The 16173-nt window shown below is 42.2% G+C and overlaps 1 protein-coding gene across 1 annotated transcript in view; it reads left to right on the plus strand.

Moving 5' to 3' along the window:
* Window positions 1–13217, plus strand: part of ints13 (integrator complex subunit 13) — an 85474-nt gene extending 72257 nt beyond the window's left edge. Inside the window, exon 17 of the mRNA XM_077006546.1 lies at window positions 7002–13217. Within this exon, the coding sequence (XP_076862661.1) occupies window positions 7002–7224 (223 nt within the window). The 3' untranslated portion in view covers window positions 7225–13217. The remainder of the gene's footprint in view (window positions 1–7001) is intronic.
* Window positions 13218–16173: the final 2956 nt, after the last annotated feature.

Consider the following 16173-nt stretch of genomic DNA (forward strand, 5'->3'; position numbering starts at 1 on the left):
CCCGATAAATTTGGGATTAAGTTCTGGGTGGCCGCTGATGTTGAAACAAAATATATGTTGAACGCCATTCCCTATCTAGGAAAAGATGAAAGCAGGCCGGCTGGTCAACGGTTGTCTGAAAATATTGTGTTGCGTTTGATGGAGCCTTTCACGGGTAAAGGAAGAAATGTAACGACTGACAATTTCTTCACTTCATTGGCACTTGCAAACACCCTTTTGGTGAACAAAACCACTATTGTTGGTACGATGAATAAAATGAGACGTGAGATGCCCCCATGTACACAGGCACAGTCTGAAAGATTTTCCACCAAGGTGTTGCGGGCTGGAAAAATAACTCTAACGATTTACCAGGCAAAACCTAAAAAAAATGTATGCATCCTGAGCTCAATGCATCAGACAGTTTCAATTGATAATGGCGCAAAGAAACTGCCTGAAACTGTTTCATATTACAACACGACTAAATGTGGCGTTGATGTTATGGATCAAATGGCACGACTGTATTCGGTGAAGGGAGGCACCCGTCGTTGGCCTGTCGCGGTTTTCTACAACCTCCTAGACCTGGCTGCTATAAATGCACATATATTGTTCAAACAGTGCATGAATGTTAACCTGAGCAGACGAAGGTTTATTCTCGAGTTGGTAAAGGAACTGTGTGCACAGCAGAAAATGGCGAAAGCGGCTAGGGCAGTGGCACAAAAGCGAATTTTACCTGAAGCTCCTTGCCCGCCCTCAAAAAGAAAACAATGCCAAGTCGGCAGATGTTCAGGGAACAAAACGTATGACATCTGCCAGACATGTAAGCGACTGGTCTGTGGCAAATGTGCAAAGACTGCAGCTAAGCTGTGTTTTGAATGTTGAGTTGTGTGAAGCTGACACACAAATCAAAACAAAGGGAACTTAATTTGAGGTGCTGAACGAAACTTATGCAATATACGCTAAAGAGAGACGGGATGCACCCGTTGTTGGCCTGTAGCTGTGTTCTACAACCTCCAAAACCTGGCTGTAATTAATAAATATTGTTCAAACAGTGCATGAACATTAACCACAGCGGTGGAGGTTTATTCTCAAGTTCACAATTCACTACATAAATGTAACTTAATTTGAGGTGGGGAACGAAACTTATGCAATATACGCTAAAGAGAGACGGGATGCACCCGTTGTTGGCCTGTAGCTGTGTTCTATAACCTCCAAAACCTGGCTGTAATTAATAAATATTGTTCAAACAGTACATGAACATTAACCACAGCGGCGGAGGTTTATTCTCAAGATCACAATTCACTACATAAATGGAACTTAATTTGAGGTGGGGAACGAAACTTATGCAATATACGCTACATGTAAATCACCGAATGGTGATAACGCTCGGTGATAACACGGTCGTTAGGACTTGAGATCACACATCGGCTATTCACCGATCAAACACCTCATTTGAAACGGCAACACAATACGGCGAGATAAAAAAGTGAACATTAGAGAGGACAGAGGCAACTATATTCGTGAAGCCATCCGTATCATTTTAATAATTTTGCGTTTTGTTACGCAAAGGTACATAGCCTACCTTTTATAATGATATTTTTGTAATTATTTTGCCTATTTATGCTTTTTGTTCTTTGTCTAACACAAAACATTATAGACATTTATTTGTAGATTTGTTATGTTCACCATAGCCTACAATTCACTAACATACACAACTTTTAGACATTAAAACTTGAAATGGCGTAACATTGAGTATACAAACAAACTTGCTTTAGCTCGGTCTATGGGCTTCACTTAGCTACTCTGAGTATCGAACAAGCTTTTTGTGGATGTGGGGGTGGAAGGCTGCAGCGCAGTCTGTTTCATTAGCAAGACAAAAGACGTGAACGCTTCACAGTGGGGGTGCGGGCCAGTGGGTTAGTGGTGTGGCGAACGTACATGATAATATAGTGACATATATGCCAACAGAATAACACACAGACAAATAAGCAAACTATTACACTAACCAAGCAAACTATTACACTAACCAAGAAACAAAACTGAAACTATATTTTGCATTTAAGTTTTCGCACAAACCAGGAAATGCAATATGAAACTAAACAAAACTGACAATGGGAAAGCTACTGAGAACAAGGTCACAAGGCACTGATTCTAAAAGGTTTAGTCACATTAATTTGTTAACATATTGACGTTACGTGCAAATGTCACCATTACGAATATTTTGTTTGGGCGGCTCATTCTTCCTTTTGTGCAAAACGCCATCTAGCGTTAATTATGTGTCAGTACCAGCTCCCCTGTGTAAAGACTCAGCGGTCTTTTGACCGCCCGAGGCGCACTTTAAGTAGGTGAAAACAACACGGCGCTAGTAGGAGGTGGTGAAATCGGTCAGATGACCGGCCCTCCGCGCTTCTAGGTATACAGTTGTGATCAAATTTATTCAACCCCCAATGCTGCGAAGGGTTTTATGGAATTCAGTGCACATTTGTAATTGTGTTCATAATGAAATCTTACAAGGACTTGTTAAAGAACTAAATGCAACTAAGATAGCATCAATTTTTTTTGTCATAAAGTATTAAATGGCCTTTTTGTGATTTCTTCATTGACACAATTATTCAACCCCTTTACAACTACCACTCCTAAGAACAGAGGTTCATTCCAGTGTTTTCCATCAGGTATTGAAAACATCTGTGGATGTCAACGAGCAGCAATCAAGCATGATAAGCACCAATTAGGCAGATTTAAAAGGACTGTGATACTCAGCTCCTTCTAGACATCTACTGGTGTGTTTCCAAGCATGGTGAAGGCAAGAGAATGGTCCCAGAAGACAAGAGAAGAGGTTATTGCTCTTCACAAGAATGGCAATGGATATAAAAAGATTGCGAAGTTGTTAAATATTCCAAGAGACACTATCGGAAGTATCATTCGCAAGTTCAAGTTAAAGGGCACAGTGGAAACGTTACCTGGTCGTGGCAGAAAGAAGATCCTGACCGCGACTGCTGTGCGCTACCTGAAGCATAATGTGGAGAAAAATCCCCGCGTGACTGCTAAGGAACTGAAAAAAGACCTGTCAGATGTGGGCACTGAAGTTTCAGCTCAGACAATAAGGCGCGCACTGCATAACGAAGACCTCCATGCCAGAACGCCCAGACGCACCCCCTTGCTGACTCCAAAGAACAAGAAAAGTCGACTGCAGTATGCCAAAAGTCATGTGGACAAGCCACAAAGGTTTTGGAACAGTGTACTGTGGTCAGATGAAACTAAATTAGAACTGTTTGGGACAATGGACCAGCACTATGTTTGGAGAAGGAAGAACCAGGCTTATGAACAAAAGAACACCTTGCCTACTGTGAAGCATGGCGGGGGGTCAATTATGCTTTGGGGCTGTTTTGCTTCTAATGGTACAGGAAAGCTTCAACGTGTGCAGTGTACCATGAATTCCCTTCAGTACCAGGAGATCTTGGAGGAAAATGTGATGGAGTCAGTCACAAACCTGCGGCTTGGGAGACGTTGGACCTTCCAACAGGACAATGATCCGAAGCACACATCCAAGTCCACTAGAGCATGGTTGAACATGAAAGGCTGGAACATTCTAGAGTGGCCATCGCAATCACCAGACTTAAATCCAATTGAGAAACTCTGGTGGGACCTAAAGAAGGCAGTTGCAGTGCGCAAGCCTAAGAATGTGACTGAACTGGAGGCTTTTGCCCATGAAGAATGGGCTAAGATACCCATAGGTCGCTGCAAGACACTTGTGTCAAGCTATGCTTCACGCTTGAAAGCTGTCATAACTGGAAAAGGATGTTGTACTAAGTACTAAAAAATAATGTCACTAGGGGGTTGAATAAAACTGATAATGATGTGAGCACAGTAAAGACATTTGTGGTTATTCCATCATAAATATTATGTTATGTTTGTCTAATTTATAAGTGCCTCTTTGATATAATTGTAAATAAGATGACTGAAATGATCAAAATCAATGTCAAACTGGCCAAAACACTTTATTTCAGTGGGGGTTGAATAAATTTGATCACAACTGTAAGTATGTAAATGAGGCGCGGCGCTTTTAGTGTTAAGAGATGAGTAGAAAGAGCAAGTGAATAGTAGAAAGAGCGGTCAGTCGGTTTCTGTGAGTTGAGTCTGATGGGTTGGTGGAAGAAACTAAATGTGCCAAATGTGCCATATTTTGTCAATTGTGATTTTTACACCCCAATCGAAATTTGTCCTCCGCTTTTAACCCATCTGTGCAGTCAGAACACACACACACACTAGTGATTACTAGGGAGCTGTGGATCACACGTGCCCAGAGCGGTGGGCAGCCCTAGCCCGGCGCCCGGGGAGCAGTTGGGGTTAGGTGCCTTGCTCAAGGGCACCTCAGTCATGGCCTGTCTGGGAATCGAACCCACGACCCTCCGGTCACAAGACCAGTTCCCTAACCGCCAGGCCATGACTGCCCCAAACTGTTGCTTTGGTACTTTTTCCCACAAGAATAAAAGAAGAGTTCATGTATGGGGTATGTGGGATCATCCACAATGCTTGAGCCTTTGAAGATGCAGGATGTAGTGTAGAAGTCCATGATAGAGAAGTGAGAAACCCCCGGGGATCTTCTTGGCTGCCCACATTTATGCTTCAGGTTTGGTGCAGGGTTTCCACGTCTCCTTTTTGCAGATGATGTGGTACTGTTGGCATCATCGGGCCGAGACCTACAGCTCTCGCTGGATCAGTTTGCAGCCGAACGCGAGACGGCGGGATGAGAATTGGCACCTCTAAAACCAAGACCATGGTACTCAGTCGGACATGGGTGGAGTGCCCTCACTCTCTGAGTGAGTCCTTGCCTCAAGTGGAGGAGTTCAAGTATCTTGAGTGAGGGAAGGATGGAACAGGGGATTAACGGGTGGATCGGTGCTGCGGCTGTGGGCGTTTGTCTGTCTGTTTAGGTGAACAACACCTTCTTAAATGTGTTTGTCTGTGTGTGTCAGAGACAGAGATGTGTGTGTGGGTGAGGGGAGCTGCTGGTTGTGAAAGGGTTCATGTAATGTGTATAGAGCAGGGGTCTCCAACACGTCGCTCGCGAGCTACCAGTAGCTCGCCACCCCTTTCCGAGTAGCTTGCCAAAGGGCCAATGAATTACATATAAATTTGTAAATCAAATTGGTCCCATCGAGAAATCTACTTAAATTTATGTCCAATCAAAATTCACAGTTGTCCCTCCCCTTCTAATACTAAATGATTATTCGCCAATTATACAACAGTTGGTTCACAATCCGACTCGTTGAGAAGTGTTCTAACCCTGCAGATATGTGTGATAACAGCACGGTATTCTCATTCTCTGTATCACTCCGCGGACACGTTGTCAAGTAACGGCATGTACATATATTCACGATAACACACTCCCTCTCGTGTTCTATTGCTCAATTAGCTGCCAATCAAAAAGTTAGGCTGCCGTCAATATTGAATAAACTCGGGGTCACCCACGTCATGAGTCGCCCGCGGGCTTGTTTTAAAAATAGCTCACTATAGTGCAATGCACCAAAGCGCTGCATCGTTTATGTTTTTGCTACTATTATAGATTGTCCGCGGTTGCTAGCGGTCTTCCCGCTTAGCAATTGACACTCGCACACGCAACTTTCGTTCGCCCCCAAACCCCCCCCCACCCCCCCCCCCCCCACCCCCCCCCCCCCACCCCCCCCCCCCACCCCCCCCCCCCACCCCCCCCGGCGGCTCAACATCTGGTAGCCCCCCATCTGGTACCTCCCAGTTCCAAAAAGATTGGAGACCCCTGGTATAGAGTGTGTATTAAGTTGTTTATGGTGTGTGGGAATTTGTGGTGTGTATGACACCTTAGGTATGTGTGTGTGTGTGCGTGCAATGAGAGAGATGTATATATATATATAATGTTTATGTTATATACATAAACCTAGATTGTCAGGCAGAGGAGGAGGAATATGTATAATATATCGTGATTGTTTAGAAATTCATCAGAAATACTTGGATATCTTTAATTCATTTGAGATGCTTGGGCCTAAAGCTGTTAGAAGCAATTGGGCTGATATTCCCCTTACCCTAGATGGTTTTTCAGTAACACCAAAATCTACTGCAAAAAGTTTAGGTGTCACTATTGATTCTGATCTTTCATTTGACACACATGTATGCAATGTCACTAAGGCTGCCTTTTTCCATTTACGTAATATTGCCAAGCTGAGACACTTACTTTCATTAGCTGATGCAGAGAAGCTAGTTCATGCTTTTGTCTCGTCGAGATTGGACTACTGTAATAGTCTTCTAATTGGATGCTCTAAACAGTCCATAAAGAAGCTTGTACAAAATGCCGCAGCTAGAGTCCTAACCAAGGCTAGGAAATTCGATCATATTAGTCCCACTCTCGCCGCACTACACTGGCTGCAGATTAAATATCGCATTGAATTTAAAGTTCTCCTGTTAACCTATAAGGCGTTAAATGGTCTTGCCCCACAATATCTGAGTGAACTCATTGATTACTACAACCCATCTCGCCCTTTGCGCTCCCAAAATGCTGGATTTCTCCTAGTTCCAAAAATTAGTAAAACTACAGCCGGAGGCAGAGCTTTCTCTTTTAAAGCCCCTCAATTATGGAATAGCCTTCCAGCTCCAATCCGAGATTCTGACACAGTTCCAATCTTTAAATCTAGACTTAAGACTCACCTGTTTAGTCAAGCCTTCAGCTAAAATTCCCCTTGTAAGGTGTAGGGGCTTGGCGGCCCCCAGACATTGAGATTTCTGGTGATCTGAGATGTTGATGCTGTCATCCAGCTGTGTCTTGGCATCACTCTATTTGTGACTATGACTTGACTGGAAAGCAATGTCTCAGTGAGCCCTCATGCCTGTAGTCACCTCTGAACCCCTCCCTTTAGTTATGCTGCTATAGATTAGTCTGCCGGAGCCACATGCTGATCACTGGCACGTGAGCTACATACATTTAAATCAATGGTGGTTTAAATTCAGGTCCACTCAGTCTGTATTATCTATCTTCTTGCATGGTTCTACCCAAGACGATTGGATACAGGCACCTGCAGGCACCTGGGGGATGGTCTGGCTGCCGGTGGATGTGCTGATACCGGGGTTCACCTGGGGAGTAACACTGCAGTCGGAGCCTACAATACCAGCATCACTGCTCCGACACGGAATGAAAGCCTGGCATTCATCAACATTTACAGTGACAATATCAAAACCCAGAACTTTCAATTCTACCTTTTACCTAGTCTGATTGTGTGAATTCAAATCAAATCAAATCAAAGTTTATTTGTATAGCGCTTTTAACAACTCAAGTTGTCGCAAAGCAGCTTTACAGGGTTTACAAGGTTAACAATACTATGGGTCCAGAAACCTAATGAGCAAGCCAAAGGCGACAGTGGCGAGGAAAAACTCCCTATGATGGTGGGGATTAGGAAGAAACCTCGGGAGAACCAAGACTCAAAAGGGAACCCATCCTCCATTGGGCGGCCCGTTAACACACAAATACACAAGTCACACATAATTCACACAATCAGACTAGGTAAAAGGTAGAATTGAAAGTTCTGGGTTTTGATATTGTCACTGTAAATGTCTGTTGATGAATGCCAGGCTTTCATTCCGTGTCGGAGCAGTGATGCTGGTATTGTAGGCTCCGACTGCAGTGTTACTCCCCAGGTGAACCCCGGTATCAGCACATCCACCGGCAGCCAGACCATCCCCCAGGTGCCTGCAGGTGCCTGTATCCAATCGTCTTGTGTAGAGCCATGCAAGAAGATAGATAATACAGACTGAGTGGACATGAATTTAAACCACCGTTGATTTAAATGTACGTAGCTCACGTGCCAGTGATCAGCATGTGGCTCCGGCAGACTAATCTATAGCAGCATAACTAAAGGGAGAGGTTCAGAGGTGACCACAGGCATGAGGGCTCACTGAGACATTGCTTTCCAGTCAAGTCATAGTCACAAATAGAGTGATGCCAAGACACAGCTGGATGACAGCATCAACATCTCAGATCACCAGAAATCTCAATGTCTGGGGGCCGCCAAGCCCCTACACCTTACAAGGGGAATTTTAGCTGAAGGCTTGACTAAACAGGTGAGTCTTAAGTCTAGATTTAAAGATTGGAACTGTGTCAGAGTCTCGGATTGGAGCTGGAAGGCTATTCCATAATTGAGGGGCTTTAAAAGAGAAAGCTCTGCCTCCGGCTGTAGTTTTACTAATTTTTGGAACTACGAGAAATCCAGCATTTTGGGAGCGCAAAGGGCGAGATGGGTTGTAGTAATCAATGAGTTCACTCAGATATTGTGGGGCAAGACCATTTAACGCCTTATAGGTTAACAGGAGAACTTTAAATTCAATGCGATATTTAATCGGCAGCCAGTGTAGTGCGGCGAGAGTGGGACTAATATGATCGAATTTCCTAGCCTTGGTTAGGACTCTAGCTGCGGCATTTTGTACAAGTTGTAGCTTCTTTATGGACTGTTTAGAGCATCCAATTAGAAGACTATTACAGTAGTCCAATCTCGATGAGACAAAAGCATGAACTAGCTTCTCTGCATCAGCTAATGAAAGTAAGTGTCTCAGCTTGGCAATATTACGTAAATGGAAAAAGGCAGCCTTAGTGACATTGCATACATGTGTGTCAAATGAAAGATCAGAATCAATAGTGACACCTAAACTTTTTGCAGTAGATTTTGGTGTTACTGAAAAACCATCTAGGGTAAGGGGAATATCAGCCCAATTGCTTCTAACAGCTTTAGGCCCAAGAACCAGTACCTCAGTCTTGTCAGAATTTAGTTTAAGAAAATTAGACGCCATCCAGTTTTTAATATCCTGGACGCAGTTCTCAATCTTGAGAGTTGTGGTGGTATCATCTGGATTAGAAGATATATACAACTGAGTATCATCTGCGTAGCAATGGAAGCTAATACCATGCCTACGAATGATAGTGCCCAGTGGTAGCATATATAATGAGAATAATATGGGGCCCAGTACAGATCCTTGTGGGACACCATACTTTACTTTAGAATGCTCAGAGCATTCGTTATTTACTAGCACATATTGGTAACGATCTGTCAGGTAGGACCTGAACCAGGAGAGTGCTTGACCTCTTATGCCAACGAGTGTCTCCAGTCTATTAAGTAGAATATTATGATCAATGGTGTCAAAAGCAGCACTGAGGTCTAGCAGTATGAGAAACGAAATGTGTCCTTTATCAGAGGATATTAAGAGATCATTCAGTACTTTAGTTAGTGCTGTTTCAGTGCTGTGATGAGCTCTAAATCCAGACTGAAATAACTCTAAGACATGTTCTGTCTGTAAGAAGGAAGAGAGTTGTGAAGAAACTACTTTCTCTAAAATTTTGGATATGAATGACAGATTAGAAATTGGCCTATAGTTGGACAGTTCTTGGGGGTTAAGACCAGGTTTTTTAATTAGCGGCTTGATGACTGCAAGTTTAAATGAACTGGGAACGTAGCCCAGGCTCAGAGAAAAATTTATTATAGTAAACAACGGTTCTACATTGCTGTGCAGTAATTCTTTAAGTAGATGGGTTGGTACGGCATCTAGTATGCATGTGGAGGGTTTAGCAGATTTCACCAGTGAAATAAGCTCCTCACGACCAATTGGGGAGAAGGACTCTAACAGGGCATCAGAGCTGACCAGACAGCTGTCAAGGTGCATTGGCATGTTGACAGGCTCTGAGATAGCACTACTAATGTTTTCCCTAATTTTATCAATCGTGTTGTGTGTGACTTGTGTATTTGTGTGTTAACGGGCCGCCCAATGGAGGATGGGTTCCCTTTTGAGTCTTGGTTCTCCCGAGGTTTCTTCCTATTTCCCACCATCATAGGGAGTTTTTCCTCGCCACTGTCGCCTTTGGCTTGCTCATTAGGGTTCTGGACCCATAGTATTGTTAACCTTGTAAACCCTGTAAAGCTGCTTTGCGACAACTTGAGTTGTTAAAAGGGCTATACAAATAAACTTTGATTGATTGATTGATGCTGTCTATTAATGTAATTAGTCCATCTGAAAATAAAAGTTCATTTTCCCTAACAAATGTATATAGACCACCAAGGCCTTACTCAGATTTCTTAAAAGATTTCACAGATTTTACAGCAAATTTAGCAGTTAGTAGTGACAAAATAATAATGGTAGGAGACTTTAACATACATTTTGATAATGCGGAGGATCCACTGACAAGGGCTTTTACTTCTATATTGAACTCTGTTGGCATTACACAAAACGTTGTAGGACCCACACACTATCAAAATCATACCCTAGATTTAATCTTAACGTTGGGTATTGACGTAGATAATATAAATATACTCCCGCAAACCGTAGCTATCTCTGATCACTATTTAGTCAAATTTGAGATTCATCTTAACATAAATACCTGCCCGTCTCCTCGGCAGTGTATAAAGCGCTCGATAAATTCATTAACAGCAACACAGTTTATTGAAGCCCTCCCTGATTTAACTGCTCTAGCCCACTCGCCATCCTATCCAGGAGAGTTAGACAGTCTAACCAACTGCATAGAGAATACCTGCAGATCAGCTCTAGATATAGTAGCTCCACTCAAATATAAAAAGCCTAGATCTAAAAAACTTGCTCCGTGGTACACTGACCAAACTAGAAACTTAAAACAAATAGCACGTAAATTAGAGCGTAAATGGCGATCTACTAAGTTGGAAGTATTCTACTGTGCCTGGAAGGATAGCATCATTGACTACAAACGGGCACTTGCTAAAGCACGCTCAGCATACCTAGCCTCACTGATAGAGAAAAATAAAAACAATCCTAGATTTCTTTTTAATACTATTTCCAAACTTACAAAAAATCAAGCAGGCGCAGAACCTCAGATTCCAGTAAACCTCACTAGTAATGTATTTATAGATTTTTTTGATAATAAATAGAGAATATTAGACAAAATATAAAACCTTTTATTAGCAATACAACTGGTATGTCATCTGGTTTGGTTGACATCGATTTAAATCGCATACTGGGAGAAAAACTTGATGCTTTTCATCCACTCCCACAATCAGAATTAGAGAAAATAATTTCTTCCTTAAATTGTGCTACCTGCACACTAGACTCGGTTCCATCAAAGTTATTAAAAGAGGTATTACCAGCGGTAACTGAACCTCTTCTAACTATAGTTAACTCATCCATTACAATAGGTCACATGCCCAAATCATGTAAATTAGCAGTTATTAAACCTCTGATTAAGAAACCAAATCTTGATCCTACTGTACTATCTAATTATAGACCCATTTCAAACACATCATTTATATCTAAGATCATAGAAAAAGCTGTTGCCCAGCAATTATGCCTATATCTGCATAGGCATCACATATTTGAAAAGTTCCAATCTGGTTTTAGGCCCCATCACAGTACTGAAACAGCATTAGTTAAAGTAACAAATGACCTCCTCCTTGCTTCAGATCAAGGTTATGTATCGCTGTTAGTGCTTCTTGATCTTAGTGCAGCTTTCGACACAATTGATCATAGGATCTTGCTAGAAAGGTTAGAACGCTGGGTTGGAGTCTCTGGCACAGCCCTTTCATGGTTTCATTCTTACTTAACAAATCGCTATCAGTTTGTAGAGCTCAATAATATTCCATCCAAACGTACAAAAAGTTAAATATGGGGTCCCGCAAGGCTCCATTCTAGGACCACTATTATTTACATTATATATGCTACCATTGGGCACAGTTATAAACAAACATGGTGTCAATTTTCACTGCTATGCAGATGACACTCAACTTTACATATCAGCCAAACCTGATGACAATCTCAGTTTAAGAAAAATTGAGGCCTGTGTAAGAGATATTAAATGCTGGATGTCTCTAAACTTCCTCCAACTTAATGAGGACAAAACAGAAGTTCTCCTTCTGGGCCCTAAGGCCTCAAAACAGAAAATTCCAGATCTAATGCTTAATCTCGCAGGCTACCCCATTACACCTGGCATAGTAGCCAAAAACCTAGGCGTCATACTCGACTCTGACCTATCATTTGATAAATACATAGATAATACTACTAGGATAGCTTTTCTACATCTCCGTAACATTGCTAAATTAAGAAATGCATTATCACAGGATGATGCTGAAAAATTGGTGCACGCCTTTGTTAGCTCTAGATTAGACTACTGCAATGCACTACTGTCAGGATGTTCAAATAGGAATCTAAATAAACTTCAAATAGTTCAAAATGCCGCAGCCAGGGTTCTGACCAGAACTAGAAAATTTCAGCATATCAGTCCAGTCCTATCAGCCCTGCATTGGCTCCCAGTTAAATTCCGTATTGACTTTAAAATTCTTTTATTAACTTATAAAGCATTGCACGGGCTTGCTCCTGAGTACCTTCAGGAACTTATTTCCTATTACGAACCCCCACGCCCACTAAGATCACAGGGTGCTGGTCTTTTATTAGTTCCAAAAATTAATAAGGTAACAGCAGGGGGAAGAGCCTTTTCTTGTAAGGCCCCCCAGCTTTGGAATAATCTTCCTAAATGCGTCCGGGACTCCGACACAGTCACAATCTTTAAGTCTAGGTTGAAAACCCACTTATTTAGTTTAGCGTTTGATAATTAATATCCCCCCTTAGATAAAAGTACAGATCCAGGGGTTCATCCAGGGGCGCTGGTGCTGTCGTCCTGTCACTGCTCGTGGTCACTCAAGTTTGTTGACAGTGCAGTGGACGGATGCCATTGTCTCAGAATGCCCCCAAGCCTATGTTACCTTCTGGTTCTGCCTTTTTAGCTAGGCTGTAATAATTTAACTAAATGCCGGAGTTGCTGCCACACTCCGGAAATGTTTATAATTTTACCTGTCCTGTATATGTCCTCATACAGAGCTAATTTTCCCTGTTTCATTTCTCCACATGGCTGCCCACCTGCTTGAGGAATAATGAGATGAGGAGACCAGCGATCCATCCTGGGCCAGCCACCTCCTGCCTAACCGGATGCATACATCATGATGGACATTATTACATATTTTTCCTTTTCTTTCTCTTCTTTCTGTCTAAATTGTTGTTGTTGTCATGGTGACCGGTGTCGGCCAGAGGAGGATGGGTTCCCCCCCTGAGTCTTGGTTCCTCTCAAGGTTTCTTCCTCATGCAAAAAAACTAGGGTGTTTTTCCTTGCCACTGTCGCCTTTGGCTTGCTCACTGGGGGCTCGGCACTTGTAAAGCTGCTTTGTGACAACAACTGTTGTAAAAAGCGCTATATAAATAAAATTTGATTGATTGATTGATTGATATTCCTGCACGTGTTTGTACGTTTGAAAACGCTTGTGCTAACAGAGAGACAGAGAGAGGTGAGTAGCCTAGGCCCATCAAATAAACAGAGTGGACATAGCAGCGGATGATGAGAAAAAAAAATGTAAAGAACGATTGACAACTTCTTTGTTCAGAATGTTAGATTCGTCCGAAAATCATAACCAATGCTCTGACATGGAGCCATCAACCTCGCAGGTTATTTTAAGCCCTAGTCCGGAGACGGCATCAAGTTGACTCCATACGATCGACTCCGTGCCAGAGCCCACTGAAATTAAAAAGGGTAAAGTATATACATTTCGAAGAGAGTGGCTTGACCAGTTTCCCTGGCTAAGATACAGTAAACCTGATAAAATAATGCACTGCATTTACTGTAAAGAGTGTGGGAAGACCATGGCTGGCAATAGTGCATTTGTGACTGGTTCTAATACATTTCGAATCGAAACGCTAAGAAAGCACAATGCATCTATAAAGCACATTACGTGCCGCAATAAATGCACTGCCCAATTGTCCCCTCTCCCCACTGCCTTTCACCAGCAAACAGATCAGACGAGGCCGAGATGATAATAAAGTTTAACGTTGCATATAATATTGCAAAGGATGAAAAATGGCTTAAACGTAAACCTGACGTATAGCAACGATGTTGCGTGCACCCAATTTATAGGCGTCATTGCAGATACATTGGGAAAAAAAGACTGTGCACATTGCGAACAGTGAATACATGGCATTCCTGATCGACGGAGACACAGATATTGCCACAAAGGAATGCGTCATTGTGTACGGTCGTAGCTTGCGGAGAGGAAGACCAGTGAATATGATTGGACACATTGAGGTTGAGCATGCCCATGCCCAAGGTAAGCCATGTCATGTAGCCCATGTCAGTAATATGCCTACCATCTCGTTACTGCATATGTAATATCATCATTGAAAATAAAAATAATAATAAATATAGTAAAATGAATGTACATTAGTAGATTGAATTATAAACTCTTGATCTGGGAATTATATGGTATCTTTTTATTTGTGTAATTAGGAATTTATGCTGCCTCAAAAAAAGCATTTGCTGCTCTTGGGGACCAGTGCAGTAACTGGCTGGAGAAAATAGTTGCTCTGGGTGCTGATGGTGCTGCTGTTACTTTGGGGAGCAATGGGGGCATCATAGCCCTTCTACAGTGAGAGGCAGGTGACCACATTGTGCCTTTCCACTGTATGCCTCACAGGTAAGACTAGAAGATACGGTATGACTGAGACTGTTCTGTTATTTTCATTTATAAAGCAGATGTATCTACATTTAAAATTTGACTATCTTTTCAGATTGGAATTGGCAATGTTGTCAGTGCAGAGGGACAATCCAATGATGGGGCAATTGTACGAGCTTCTACATTTAATTTGGAAGACACACCATTTCAGCCCAAAATCAATGAGAGAGCTCAGGGTCATTGGGGCTGACCTGGGGGTAAATGTGCTGATGCTCAGTGGGGTGAAGGGGACAAGGTGGCTCCCACATGAAGGGCCCTGGAGACTTTTCTTAAACCAGGACAGTTCACTGCTGTGTACTACCATATGGACCATTTGGCAGGCTCCTCTGCCAATACAGACATTGCAGGCAGAGCTACAAAGGCCAGTGCATTCTTTCAGAAGGAGTTTTTTAGGAGTTTAGTTCATCAATGTTTTATGTGAATATTTTTTATTGTTGTATGATACAGGTTAAGAAATCAATGGAAGGTGCCACTTTTGTGGCCTTTTGCCATTTTATTGCAGACATGTTCAGTGGCATTAGTAAGTTTAGCCTCCTACTCCAGAGGAATGAGATCATCTTACCACAGGTAAGGAGATGAAGAGGGATGTGTACATTTGAATTGTGTTTGTGGTCATCTTCAGTTGTGTTAATAATGTTATATCTATATCTGTTATATCTAAACAGGCAGTTTGCGGACTTGAAAAACTGCTAGTGACCACAGAGGCAATGGTTGCTAGACCCAAGCCTGGTGGAAGATTGTCAGAGTCTCCCATTTAAACAGAACAGTCTATTTGTACAAATATTTCTGATATTTAACTCTCAATCTATATTCATGGTTTATGCATGGTTTATTGTTGTTATAATTGTTATTATTATTATCATTGTTATTATTTTATGTATATGTATAAGTATGGAAAATGTGTTTGTGTGTATATATGTGTATATGGAGAATGTACTACGTGTTACCTATTCTATGTATGGTCCCCACTTAAAAGCTTTCTAGCTTCCTAGGGTGTACCATTTCACATAACCAAATGAATTACAAGAAAAAATGTTTTAAACTGTGCTCAAATAAATGTGAATAAATAAATAAATGAAATGAAATGAAACACAGAGACAATAACAATCAAAGGAGGGGCATCAAAGGTGGCAGGAGATGGTGTTGCTGCCACGGATCTTAAAAAAGTAATGGATGCAGCAATCAAATCCACTGTAAAACATCTGAAAGCAAGATTCAGTGGCCTCCTAGGCACGTGTAATCACCTCTCTTATAAATACATGTAGATGAGGGATATTGGTAATCATTTACTAAAATGTATTTGTTCGTACAGGAGAGAGTGAATGAATGAATGAATGATTCAATTTATATAGCGCCTTATCTAGATACCCAAGGCGCTTTACAATTATTAACACAGCTACGTTACAGACAACCAATCACACACCGGTGAGAAGCGGCAGCCAATAGCGCACAGCGTACTCTCTACCGGGATCCACAACCCCCTGGGGGACTGAATGGGGTGCAGGAAGGGGAGAGAGGACAGACCCTAGTGGCAGAGCACCATCCACCACTGAGCACACAAGCATTCATGCAGACACACTCAGACAACAGCTTGTTTTTTTATTGAACAGAGAGAGACACAGACACACAGTCAGGGAGAATGACAGACCTAGTGAGAATTTGTCTGGGACTG

The sequence above is a fragment of the Brachyhypopomus gauderio genome, chromosome 5, assembly GCF_052324685.1.
Source record: "Brachyhypopomus gauderio isolate BG-103 chromosome 5, BGAUD_0.2, whole genome shotgun sequence".
In the NCBI taxonomy this organism is placed as follows: Eukaryota; Metazoa; Chordata; class Actinopteri; order Gymnotiformes; family Hypopomidae; genus Brachyhypopomus; species Brachyhypopomus gauderio.